General features: G+C 30.8%; 1 protein-coding gene across 2 annotated transcripts in view; it reads right to left on the minus strand.

Annotated features, from left to right (window-relative positions):
* The window catches only part of LOC107517039 (pleckstrin homology domain interacting protein), a 112,077-nt gene that overhangs the window by 46,794 nt on the left and 50,467 nt on the right, over positions 1–14,816 (minus strand). For both annotated transcript variants that reach the window (XM_016157348.2, XM_036219642.1), the window contains exons 16-19: positions 6,362–6,490; positions 5,134–5,359; positions 1,389–1,526; positions 546–729 (exon numbers count right to left, since the gene is read on the minus strand). In XM_016157348.2, the coding sequence (XP_016012834.2) occupies positions 546–729; positions 1,389–1,526; positions 5,134–5,359; positions 6,362–6,490 (677 nt within the window). The remainder of the gene's footprint in view (positions 1–545; positions 730–1,388; positions 1,527–5,133; positions 5,360–6,361; positions 6,491–14,816) is intronic.

Consider the following 14,816-nt stretch of genomic DNA (forward strand, 5'->3'; position numbering starts at 1 on the left):
GAATATTTCATTACTAAAGTATCATAAGGAACTGGGGATAAAAAGTTCCCTTATGAGCTGAACCTTGAAAATAAGACTATATCAAATCGATACTTTTTAATTTACATATATTTACTTTTAAATAATCATTTTAATATGTAAAAATATTAATATAGTACCAATAAATAATTTTCACTATGCTTCTGAATGGTGTGAATGATAAGTAAAAATCATTAGAAACCCAACTACAACTGACTTCATGAAATGTGTTAAGCCTCAATAAAACAAGAAAAATTAGCGTTTAAATACGCTACTTAATAAATCTTGTTTGTATCCGGTAAAACCAAATTTAGGATTTTCTCTCATTCACCTTAATGCCCTCCTCTCTCACATACTAGAAAAGAATATATACTGAAATTTATCTTTTCTCCAGAGGCATGAATAGTTTAAAATACATCTTCAGATAAATTTAAAAGAAATTACAGAGCTAAAAAAGCACTTTGAAGACTATAATTAAAAATGAACACAAACAACTGTGGTACATAAAAATTCACAATTTCTTTTACCTGGCTATCCCAGCTGAAAGCTCAGGTACTACCACCCTTCGACTCCAAGCTACAAGATCCCGCTCAGTAGCTATTTCGCTTCTCGGTGCGTTACTGTGCATTTGCCGTACTCCTTCAATTTGTCCACTACGCCTTAGTCCTACATTTGGTGGTGAATGAACCTCTGAGGTAGAGCTTACAGAGCCTAAGTGAAAAAATTAATATAATAAGTTCTATTTAGAGACACTTCTCCATTAACTTACAACAAAAAAAAATCTATACTATCTTCCACATGAAACTTTATATTGTGGCAAATAATAAATTACCAAATCAGGACCTAAACCACAGGCAAAAGTTTAATTAAAAAAAAAAAAGCATGGTTATTATTCAGTTGATTAAATATATTAATGAATCATTACTACTATTAAGCTCCAAACATGTAAAATAATTACTTTAAAAAAATACCATGTATTTTTAGGGAAACTATGTAAGAAGCAAAAACAGACAAACCCAAGGATATTTATGGTTCATAAATCTGCTTTAACTTTCCTCTTAAAGATGTTTGAGAATGTGGCTTTGAATATATTTCTTAAATTACTGAAAAATTTTATTTTTAAAAGTATTCTAAGTTCTACATATTATTAGGATATTTGGAAGAATATATACTTATTAAAACTTATCTACAGTTTGAAACCTTATATTAAGAACTTTTGTTTAGGGCATTAAATATTCTTCAAAAACATGATCAATTTGGCAGCCTAATATTTCATTTTATGGATATACCATAATTTATCTCTTCTCTACTGCTGAACTCTTAGACTGTTTCAATTTTTTAATATTTCACTTAAAAGAATCACATCTTACCTCTACTTAACCGGCTGGTATTACTGATACCTGCTTCACCAGACCGTCTCAGGTCTTGCTCCTGTTGCAGTCTTTGAATCATGCTGTCCAGTGGGCTGATCTCCTGATTTGCTTGCTGACTTAAAACTTGGTTCAATCCTATGTAACACCACACAAAATGCTAAGGATACTTTATTCAACTATTCAAACCATTTTACTCACTAACTTCACTTCACTTTTGAGTCCAGAATTAAATATAAATTTTGCTTGAGTAAAAGACCTAAAATGATCAATTGTAAATGATGGGTGCAAATGGAAACATGCCCCTCCCTCAATCTTAATTTAAAATAACAATGATAATACCTAACTTTGACTAAGTGTTAATCAGGATTCACTCATATAATCTTTATAATAACTCAATTAGGTACATAATATTAACTCCAATTTACAGATGAGAAAACCAAAACAACTACTTAAAGTCACATATCTAATAAGTTGTAAAAGTAGGATTCATCTGCGATCATACTTTCTTTTAAAAAGGCAAATCTGATTACCCACTTTCTCAAAAAATCTTTACTGCTTCATTAATTCAACAAATTCTTAGTGTCTACTATGTGTTAGGAACTAAGAACTGAGGATCCAGTGGTGAATAAGAGACACTCAGGTCCCTGAACAATCTAATAGGGAAATTGAACAATAAACCTATACATTAATGCAGATTGTTAAAAATGTTGTTAAAGATAAGAAAGAGAAAAAAGGGAAAGAAGAAAGATGAGCACTACTTATGGTAAGTCAGAAAAGTCAAAGAAGCCCTCTTTGAGAAGGCTTTTTTTGAGCTAATACTTGAAGAAAAATAATTAGTAATTCATGTGAAGAGCTAGAATAAGAACACTCCAAACACAAGGCTAAGAGTTAGTACAAAGACTCTGAGGTAGAGAGAAACTGGGTGTATTTTAACCCATCCTACTTTTCCAGCATCAGCTCTCACCTATACCAGTCATATGGGACTGCCTGACTCTTACTCTCCTAATAGGTTAAACCTTTATGCTTTGGAGCTTTTGACCACAAAACTTCCACTCCAAGTACCTATGATAAACACTAACTTATCCTTCAGAGCCAACTAAAATAGCATAGCCATGATATTTCCTCTGTGAAATCTTTCCAGACTATCCCTGAAAAAAACTAGTTTCTATCCTTTTTCATTTCCTCCAACAATACGTACATATCTTAGTACTTACCCCAACATAGAAAGGAAGCTCACTAGTTGCTCAAAAGCACAGATTATCTTACACATCTTAACATTCTAAATATAGCACAATGCTAGGCATATAAATATGTGTGATCTTGCTGAATGAATAAAAAGTGTAAATGTCATAAGATATATGGAAGCATTGCCATGAGTAGAGAAGGGAATAATTACATGAGGTGTGAGGGTATATAAGAGAAGATTTGATGAGACCAGGCTTTTGGAGTGGGCTGAGAAAAGAAATTACAATGTATTCTGCAAAGAAGTAATAGAAAGAATGGTATAAGAAAAAGGGAAATTACATGTATTAAGCATATAATGTTATTTTGTAAGAGAAAACTAAAATTCAATGGGATAAAATAACATCCAAAATCACAAAGCTAGAACATGGTAAAAGTAGACGAAGGTAAAAGTTAAAACGCCTGTAGATGCTTCTTTCCTGGTATGCTGTTAGCAGAACCTCTCATGTTTGAACTTTAATGACTAATTTGATATAGCTCGTTTACAATTGAGAAAACACATTTAAAGTATATTGTTCAGTGTAAAAGTAACAAAACTGCATTAGAGAGAATTTATAATATACATCATCTATTTTTACCTAACTTTAAGGGATTTCTCAAACTAAATTTTATTATAAGTCTAGATTTGCAAATAGAAATATAATTAGGAACGATGAAATTTTTCAGAAAGCATTTGCCTTTGTTCTATTTTTGTACTGTCTTAATTAAAGAAATGATGTTTATCCTGAATTTGGTGACTTAGGACACTTAAAAATTCTGTGACTCACAATGAAGCCAGAATTATTGTTATGGGTTCTCTTGCAACCCTGTACTAATAATCAGTGTCTACTAACTTTCAAGATCAAGTCTACTTTTTACTCTGAGGACAGCTTAGTATGGAAGAAAAAACAATGAACTGGGAGTCAGAGCTGGGTTTAAGTCACTGTGATTTCATATCTTTTAAAATTTGAACAAGACATGATGTCAAAATTTCATTTCCTAAGGTTTTAGTATTGAGATGCCATAGCTACAAGGATTAAACGAGATACTATTAATAAAAGCCCTTTATAAATTATTAAATGGAGGAAAGAATAATCACAATACTTAAGTAGCAATAATATTTTAATAAATGAGTCCTTTCCTTATTTCTCCATGCCTAAAATCTTAGCCTAGGTACTTATTTTCAGACCTGGGCAAGATCTGATTCCTGCTGGTTCTCTCTACAAGAGACTGAAGACATTTATTTTAATTTGTCTTATGACCAAGACTTCTCTAATAATTGAGACTTCTCTAACCTGAATGCCTGCCTAGACTTCTTGAATACTACCTGTTCTTAGATTCTTTGAGTTCATGCTGTGTCCATGTATCGAGACATTTTAGTTTCACATACTCCAGACATTCAGGTCTGCTGGACTGTACTACTCTCTACAAGTAGCAGCTGAGAATATTTCTTTAATGCTTCTCCTCACTCTCCATCCTGTGTGGGCATGTCTAGTTCCAAGGGCAGCCCTTCCTATCCAATATGTCCATCTTCATGGCAATTTCATGCCCAATCCTTTAAGAAAAATAAAAAGTGGGTTCTCTATAATGCAATGAAATTGGTTTTTCTGTGCTGCTTACAGAATCTAAATTTATTATTTAAAAGTTATTCTTTATGTATCTTCTATGTGTCCTTTAAATCTTCTTGTCCATTATTTTAAGAGTACAGAACTTAAAATATTTTCTTAAACATTTTTCTAGACTAAAATATAACAGAAATATTCATAACTGCAAAACTAGTTTAACCTTCTTTATAGAGTCCATTATTTTCACTTAATAAATTAGCACCACATTTCTTGTCAGAGGGGGAAGATGTCTGTTGACCTTGTCTCCATTTCAACTCCCATTCGACTCCAAAATAATTTAACGTTCACCCTCCACAATGTCACTAAAATAGCTCTCAGCACTTTTCATCCCTATATTACTTATAAACTTTAAAAGCCGATCACCTCTTGAATCAATCTTCAATGTGAATAGGTTATCTAGTCTTAGTTTCTCTTGCACAATTAATTATTCCATTTAACATTTATGGCATATTGCGACATTTAAATTTTTAAACATTTATCTGTTTATAACTGTATTTACTAATCTACTCATGAGAGTACAGATCAAGGTAGTCAGTAATCTAATTCACTATCGACTACCATAGCTTAGCTGGTGTTAAGAACAGAAGATATTCTCAATATATGTTGCTGAATGAATAAATAGACTTAACTCATACCAAATACAGGGACTTTTCCTATTAGTCCCCAGAGGTTATAAATGGATATACACCAAATTATTGCTTTAAATCTCCAATATACTTTAATTACCTTGCAATACTTAAACATTATTCAAAGAACTTCAGAGAAGTGTAAAAAAATCATTTTGCTTCTCATTTTTTTGAAGCAATCACAAACAAAGTGTTACAAATTAACAATTTTATAAGGCTTCATTCAGTAGGAAAAGAAAAATTGTGCTGTCTATGAAAACGAGCATTTACCTGAGGAAGTTACTCCCATCTGAGGGATGAGTTGCTCCTCCCTGCAATTTTCACGACCAGGAACTAATCTCTGATATCTTGATGGATGAGGATTACCATCAACATCAACCAAAAAAGGGGGAGGCATGAGATGAGGTGCTTGCTGAGTCTGTTCATCTAACACAAAATTGTTGGCATCACGAATAAGGGGCCGATAATCACTATGAAAGAACATCTGATCGGCTATCTGTAAAAAGAAAAGGCCCATAAAAAATTGGAAGAACAAAAAGTTATCTTTATAAATTTCTAACGGAAGGCAAACATTTTAACATAAATCATGTTAAGGAATAATATAAAAGAATATTCTTTTCTTAAATTAATTTTAAGTAAATCTTTATATTTTCTATGTTAAAGTTTATGATCAGAAAAGTAGCTACTTTGAATTTTTTATGGAACAAGAATGAGATTGTACACATTAAAACTAACCTTAAAAATTACATAGTAAAATCGATCTAGGCATAAATCATTCTGTGGTATTATTGTTTTCACAGAGCTACCATGTTTCATCTTACTTTTTAAATTACTAAATATGGTAATATTATTTGTTTTAGCATTTTGCAAAGAGAAATCATTCAATAAAAATTTATTCTTTGAATTAAACTCTAATGAAAACACTTATCCTTAAGTAGACAGTAAGCATAGTTTATTAACATAAAAAATTAATATGATTTTCCAAGAGCTAAAGCTTTCTAAAATATTTGAAATATAAAATTATTAATATGAACTCATGCCTGACACATCTGTAACTTCAAAATTGTATTGGTTAATTTGGAATTTCTTCAACTATGAACTATTCCATTTTTACAATAACCTTTTATACCACTCTACTGCAAATAAGCAACTTTAAGTCTCTTAGTCAGTAATCTTAGATAGTCTTTATTATTTAAAAACATTAGCTACATCAGTACGCTATACATTTTTGAGAACTACATAAAAGCCATAGATTTGTACCCCAGAGAAATGCACATTACCCGTATAAAATATTTTACATAATTTCAAAGAGACTCTTTATAGATAACATCTCCTATTCCCAGCTTATGTGCTCCAATTCAATAACTACAATCTAGATCGCTCTAGCAGGCTAAAAAAAAAAGTTATTCCTTCTGAGATAAAGAGATTAACATTCTAAACATCCATGGCTTAAAAAAAAAAAAAAAAGAAGAAGAAGATAACAGTCATCATACTCTACCTTGTCATATTTGCTACTGGAGCCAAAGCCAAAAATTAAAAGATGTCCATGAGAGTCTGTGCATGCAAAATGCTGACCATCAGGAGAGCATTTGCAGTCAAATACTGCACCATGTCCTTGGCCTTCAATCTGAAATGTATTTAACCGGTAATCAGAAAACTGCCATTCAAATATAAAGAACTGGTTATTACTGTTATTAGAATTTTATGATGATATATAAGTACACATCCTAATGAAGTGAAGAAGCCTAACAAACAGTAACAAAATCTGTGAATATTCACAAAAAGTGCCAGATTAATAACCTTGAAAAACAAATTGTTCTATTTATCCATATATCAGACACAACTCAGGAAATAAAACACGAAACTCCCCCACCCATAGAATTCCGCTTCGCATCTTAAATTCAGACTTAAAATGTAACTGCGCCTTGCATTCCATTTTATCTGCATTTAATCAAGCCCTTTCCACAAAGGCTGACAATGTGTAGTAACTGTAGTGCTTTTTCTTTTGTAACTCTTAGTAGTACAGTAGCCAGAGATCACTGCTCACAAGACACTATTGTTTTTTCCTTTTGGTTATAAGTTCCCTTGATGGTCTGACTCATTTTTCAAGTGGTGAATTTCAAAGGTTAAAGAAAAGGTTTTTTTTACCTGATAACTGTTTTCTGTTTTCCAGTTCCATTAATCCAGAACGAATGGGTTTCTCCCTGCAACCTGTCAATCAAACAGAGGTGGCCAATCACCACTCTGAATTTTTTTGCTCTCAGTGCTTCTTCAGACTATGTTCCAGTTGAAAACTTCTTTAGCAGTATTCTGAAAGAGGTAAAAATTCTACCCTATCTAAAGCACATCTAGGGGCTGAATTTCAGAAAATAATTAAAATAGGGAGTTGACTCCCTAACAAATAACTACTAAGGATGATTTTCAACAAATATGATTGGATTTCTGGATTAGCAGAATCGGAACACACACACATTATCAGGTAAGAAATACCTCCTCTCTGTTCCGGTATCCACTGATCTAGAACAAATTAAATTTTATTAGTAATATTCCAATATCCTAGGAAATGCTTGGAAAAGAGAGAAGTGGTAATTTTCTTTCTTTAGTGTTAAAAATACGGCATAGGGATGAAGGTGCAGTTCACCAAATACAGAAGCAAAATTAAAATTTAGAAGAATAGTTTATTTCTCGAGGAAAGTTTACATTTTGGTCAAAAGAGAAAACATTACGTTTAAAAGAAAGGCTCTCCTTAATAAGTTTACATACCACAAATGGGACTGCCTCAAAAAGAAAACTAGTTTTCCTTTTACCTTGCTGAAAAGAGGGAATGAGCCCACTGATGTTTATTAATGCTGTTTTTGATAGTGATAATAATGGAAAAATTTAATCATATGAAAGAAAATTGGTGAACTTATCTAATGTCTAATACACTTAAAGGATTTACCATAAAAGCAAGACAATGAATCCCTAAGAAACAGGATCATTTGTTAGTTGTGAAGAAAGTTGAAGGATAAGATAACAGAAGAAGGAAACTGATTCCAAGTCTATTTTAAAACTATTCAAAAATGAGAAGGAAAAGAGAACTATTTCTCCAGACTGACAAATAGGCATTGGTAGCTATATAATTTAGTATTTGCCAAAAATGAAAGACTACAAGTAGAAATATCAGAATTCAAGTCCCTGTTTTTCTGTTTTCTAGATAAAAATTTATACGTACTGTTATAAATAACTACATTAACAAAATTTACCTCTAAATAGAATTTTACATAAAGAATTCAATACAAAGAATTGAAATTGCCTTGGCCATATGTTGTTAGATGTCTTATTTATCTCAGTTCACTTTCGCAAAAGACAAAAGAGGGGGAAAAAAAGTAACTACTTCAAAATATACTCTAACCTAATAAATGTTTCCAGAACTGTAAAATTATTATAAGTCTAAGTTTATAATTGTAAGGATACAGTGGAACTGAGGAAGAGATCTGAAAGAAGTATGACTCAGCAATGCCAAGGATATTTGATAGATGTTCATAAGCATGGTATCTCTTTCATGGGATGTTTAAGCAATCTTGCTTTACAATTTTTTTCTTTTTTGGGGAGTGGGTGGAGTGAGTATTAGGATTAAGCGACCCTATACCCATGCTATCTGTAGCAATCAGTGTTACCACATTTACAATTAGCATATCTCTAAAAGAATATTTGGGAGACATGAAACTTATAAAGCTCTAAAAAAGTCAAGAAAAAAATGGCAATCCTATTGAAAATAACTATGCTTCCTATAACACATGCCATTGTGAATATGGCAGGATGGCACTAATTTTCTTGGTGCAAGGCATCTATCTGCCTAACTCCAAAGTTACTTTTATATGGAGGAAATTAGTTTATTTCAGTAACATCAGAAAATAGGAAAAGTACATTAAAATGTATTTAGATTAACCTTATTCATTAAAGAAAGCATTGAAAGAATCTGCTTTATTCGTGAACCAATTATAAAGGTGCCCATACTTTATTAATTAAAATGCCAAATTTATCTTTAGTAACGGCTCCTCAGATCAACACCCATAACTAAAAAATGCAGACAAGGCTTTTCATTTGATACAAAGTAGAAAAATATTTTACCTTTCCTAAAGATACCCTAGCTGTTTTTATGATTTACACTATTAACTAAACCTACCAAAAAAAGTTAAATTTCTCTATGAAAAGAATTTTATCTTCTTTAACCAGGGTCAAAGTATTTACAAGAATTCTCAAAGAAAAAATTTAATAATGAAGGCACTGTCTGAATATGTATGTGTGACTAGAAAGCTATGAGGCTTATATTCAAAAACCCAAAAGAAAAAAATACCGTTTCTATCCATATTTAGTTATACCGGCCTAACATAAAATTGAATGTACTGTTTAACAAAAGAACAAATCAACATAAAATTTAATACTGTATAGAACTTATGCTAGTACTAATGCAGCTATAGTGAATTAAAAAAAATGAGAAATTTTCAAAATAACTGTTAAGATGAACTGTTCTTCTAATAAAATTGAGTATGCTTGCTAAATATTATGAGACGTTAATAAACACATAATAAAACTCCTACACATTAAATCACAGTAAGGAAAGTTGAGAAAATCCAGAAGACAGTATTTACTGATTAGTGCAAAAGTTGCAATAGGAGTTAAAAGAGAATAGAAAAATATAATCAGTGATTATGATAAAAAAAAGTTATTTTGTTTTGTGCAAAAGTTGAAAAGTTAAAATACTGACTCCTTTGTACGAAAATTCTTGTAGTGACTAAAGAATTCTGGAAATAGTTCCAAGAAATGAGTAGTACAATCTTTTTAGTTTAGAGGTTTTATCGTATTTCAAAAAAATCAATACAAAAACTTATGAGTTAAGATCTTAGATGATGTCATATTTAATGAAGAATATTAGTACCTTTTTCAAGGCTGAATACTATCCACAAATTCTAATATAATCTTTGCGACACAGAAAAGTGAATAATTAAAGGAGACAAGGGAATCAGGCCTAAGATGCACCAGACCTCTCCTCTAGTAATGGGCAAATCATCTAATCTCTCTGTGAAAGGATAAGAGATAATTTAAATGATCACTAGAGTCCTACTCAGTTCTAAAATCCTATTTATCTGATACTCAGGAAGGCTTTTTGGAGGAACTGGACAAAACTGGAAGAGAGGTATGCTAAAAGCACTAAAATGCAGACTAAACTCATAGGATCTAAATTACATCAATCATGAGGAACATGCATACAGTTGAATATGAGAAATATGTAGGAAGTATCTAAGAGGAACACAGTATAAAATCAGGAAAGTTAAAAATATATGGACTATCTTAAGCAGAATCATTCTCTTATGGAATTATTTCAAGTCTATGATTGGTGTCAATTTTTTTCTCATTCACTTTTTAAAATATATCATTGATTAGAAGGGAGCATCTTACCTACAAAATACTCCATAATTCAAAATTATAAATCATTTAAAATACTTAATAATTTTATATGATATACACGAATTTCTTCCTTATATGAAGAACCTTTATCAACTTGGGGGAAAATAAACTGAAGAATGTACAACGGATACTGAAGACAGACACTGTCATATGTATGATTAAAACATGCTTTGGCCATCTTCTAATCATTACAGTAGTTAAACAAAGAATATACTTAAGGGAAGCTAACCACACTCCAGAAGTACAGGTGTCATCAAATTACTTTAAAAGATCATTACTGAATGAATATTTCCTTTAATACTGAAAATTCTCTATGATAATATCATTACATATAAAGATAGCTATTTAAAATAAGTGGTGCCAAGATAAATAAATTTATATAAAAAGGAAACTGCTGGAACTGGCTTGATAAAACATAGATATGTAGAAGTGATTTTGAAGAATCGCCTTTCATTTTCTTCAATAATAACTCAATTTCAAATTTAACAGCATTTATTTACCACATCCTGATTTCTCGAGGGCAGCAATAGTATTAATCAAGTTCTCCTTGAAATCTATTCTCCTCCTTTGGCCTCTGTGACATAGAATCTTAGGCTCTCTCTAGAGTTAGGGATCTCTTCTCCAATATGACTATTTCTAAAAGGCTAGTTTTAGGCCCTCTATACTGCTTTTCCTTATCTCCATGAGGAGGTAAATACATTCTACATGGAAAATTTCGACATCTCTTTCTCTAAATTTACTCCCAGCCTCTCTAAGTATTCTATCTCCAAGTGCTGGCTGGCCACTTCCACGTAGATAGTCCAATATCAAGTCACAATAAATGTATAAAAATGAACTAAAAAAAACAGTTTTTCTTCACACCTTTCATATTTCTATTATCATTCTATTATTCAAAATCACCTAGGCTCAATATCTCAACCCATTTATTAAATATTCTGTGACTCTCTACCCTAATCCTTCTATCAGTCACAGAACACCAAGTACTATATATATGTATTTCTTTTTTTCTTTCACCAATTTCCTACTACCTACTCCTATAATTTTTCATTATGACTTCACTAATGAAAGTAGTTCTCACTCCACCTAACCAATTTCATACCTAAAATACTACTACTGGCATTCAACTTATTTTTCTCGTTTCTAAAATATAAATTTAGCAAATCCCCACTATGTTAACTATTCTTTATGCTCATAATTTCCAGCCATCAATAATGCACCTCTACTTAACACCTTTAATTTTATCATCCCTTTTTCAAATTCTAGTCCAGACAACTTTTCTAAATTGTTCTATGAACATGTCTCAATATTTCTTATTTGGTTATTTATAATATTCCTCTTATTCATAAAATTATCTTTCTTACTGATTCAATTCTTATTTATCTTTCAAGGCATGGTTTCAATTTTTCCTCAACAAAACCTCTGACCATCTACCTGAAGTGCTCTCTACCATCTTTAGATAGACCAATTATATTTTCTCATATGCATGCTACCATTTGAAACTACTTAGCAATATTTAAAAAAAAATTTTTTTCAAGGTGTTATCTCCCCAATTTAACTGAAAGCTGGCTAAAAACAAGTACCATAACTTATTCTTCTTGTGGTCCCCTTGTGTTCATGACAAAATAAGCACTTAAACATTTGCTAATGGAAATGTCTTCATTTACATGTTTACATAATACATTTAACATAATTAGTCTTATAATTATCAAATCTCATATACCCTGTGAAAACAACTCACAAAGCATGTCAACAAATTACTCCATAGAAGTAATTCACTAAATAAACTGTGATGAGCTAGGGACAAACACATTCATGGCAGCAAATTTTAAGGTATGTCTTTGATACCAAGATATAGATGAGAAAGAGACAGATCAAATTTAAAAACCCAGAAAGCTGAAAAAAATTAGCAATAACTAAAGGTTATAAATAGAAGATTGAAAGTAATTCCTTACCCAGAAAGGTTGAAACAAAGACTAGAAGCATCAAAGAATCCTTTTAACACACTGTTGATATGACATCTTGTTAGATGATGATAGGGGATGGATGAATGGATGGGTGGGTGAGTGGAAGGAAGGAAAGAAGAGAGAGAGGGAGAGAAAGAATAAAAGATAGAGGGAGAGATCGATATTTTGAAATTTTGATTCACAAGAAAACACAATATTAGATATACCTTTTCTTTCTCCTTTTCCTAAATACATGCAGCTACAATAGTTCAAAACTAAAATAGAGGTCACACTGAGAACATGTTAATGTCAGAAGTATGCACGTGCAAAAATTCTGAGTGGTGGTGGATTGGCAGCCTCTGCTTGTTTGAAACGTTGAAAGGAGAAATTTATTTTTCTGGATTAGTGGACACTGGAACATTTTTTAAAATCTCAAGTAAAAGAAAGGTTAACAATTACAAAAATAAGAAAAAAATTATTAAATAAAACTGTTATTTGGAATTTACCAATGAAACAACAAAAATAAAGCAAAAATCAAATTCGGTAAAATTGCTTTCTAGCAAGAAACATTCTACACTCTTTGGTTAAAATCAGAACCAGACAAGAGGCACCAGAAAGGAGCTTTGAATAACAGAAATAGAAAGACATGGGGAGAGACAGATTCATAGACACAACTAGAACAAGATATAGAGAAAAGAAAAGAGAGTAGTAAAGGTAAAGCAAAAGTGCCACCAAACACATGAGGAAAGCTACTACTGTGGAATCTAAGATCCCACCTTTTATTTACTAATAATCAAACAGCCTACTACTAAGAAATCTGAAAGTTTCTTTTCATATTCTTTTGAAATAAATTTAATATTCATTTAGTTAAATTTACAGTTAAAACTTAGCTATACTGTGATAACTTAATAGAAAAAAACTAAAACCTATGTATATTTATATAACCATAATATTTATGGTTATATTAACTTCTAAACTTGCCTACCTCTTTCAGGGAACGGACATAGTACAAAAACCCTCAACCTCAGTTCAGAGAGTCTGCACCTACTTTCAGGTTATTTCCGGGAATAATTTATCTGCCTCTTAGCATTTAATTGGAGTTTAGAGCATTTAAACTAGAGTTTAGAACATTTCTTGTCAAAACAAAGCTATACTGATATTTATCTACTGCTACTGCCAAAAACAAAAATGTAGGCTTGCTAAACTATACCCAGTTTAAAATATTCTTAATAAATACTATCTGCCTTCAATAAAATATCCAAATATACTCCACTTTTACCTGAACACTCAAATTATATAAGGACTGTTCAGCCAAAACATGAATAATTTACATAATTTTTTGATAACCATAAATGAGCAAAACTTAAGCCTAGAATTGTTTTGTGTGTGTGTGTTTTTTTTTTTTTTAAAAAATAAAGAATAAAGTTTTTATGCCCATTACCTTCAACAATATTCTCTTTAGCTTCTTTCTTTGGTTCATTAAAAAGAAAAAAAAAGGAGAGTTTGAAGTTTCTACCTTATATATTATGCTTTTCCAATATATAAGCAAATTTTAATATTATTTTATTTTTAGTTAAAAATAAGGGAGAGAGGGAGTGCAAGGAATATGTTGTCTATTCCATTTCATACCCTGTATTATGCCATCTCACTTGTCTGTCGTATACTTCTTATAAGTAACAGAAACAAACCCAACATCCATTCCCCAACTGCTTTTATCATTCATATATTCTATGAAGAAGAAAGCTAGCAGTAAAAATAATGAAAATGACTCCATCACTTTTTTTTAGACAATACCACTAGCAAGTTGAGAATCCATTTATAACACTTGGGAATTTTTAAAAATAAATTAGGAAATTATGTTAAGCATATAAAGAATTAAAAAGCTTTATCTCAAATCTCAATCTCAAACCTTTTATTTTTTACTTACAAATTTAGGTGATCCTAAAATAAAGCAGTTGATTTTTAAAAGTGTTGTCAAGGCTTGATACAGGGGGGGAAAAAAGGAATTAGGATATTTAGATGAATGATGACTATCAATGCAAAATTAAAATATTAATGGCTCAATATTTTAATTTTATAAAATGTATTCATAAATTTATTAAAATATAATTACTATATATCAAACGGGCATTTAGAAAGTCAACCTTTCACCTCTGAAAGGCTTTTTGATGATTCAGAATTTTTTACTATTTCTAAAAGTTCAAAAAATTTTAATTTCTATAATAGGTAAGCATAATAATAAAATGCTGATTAATATAAAATAATTATTACATGATTTCATTACCTTTTGCAAAAGGTTTTATAAATTTCAAATGGAAAATTCAATTATCATAAAAGAGGAACTAATATTAAAGCAGTATTCTCAAAATATCCTTGACAAAACCTTTATTTTTAAAAATTTGTATGTAAAATTTTTGTTCTTTTAAAGGCATAATTTACATTCCTTATTTTTTGGCCAGAGGTTTAATGGTGAATTTACTTATTCACATAACAAGCTTCGATTTTAAAACTCAGACAAAAATCTTAATAATACTTCATCTAAACTTTCACCATTTCTAG

The sequence above is a fragment of the Rousettus aegyptiacus genome, unplaced genomic scaffold (assembly GCF_014176215.1).
Source record: "Rousettus aegyptiacus isolate mRouAeg1 unplaced genomic scaffold, mRouAeg1.p scaffold_m13_p_1, whole genome shotgun sequence".
Classification (NCBI taxonomy): Eukaryota; Metazoa; Chordata; class Mammalia; order Chiroptera; family Pteropodidae; genus Rousettus; species Rousettus aegyptiacus.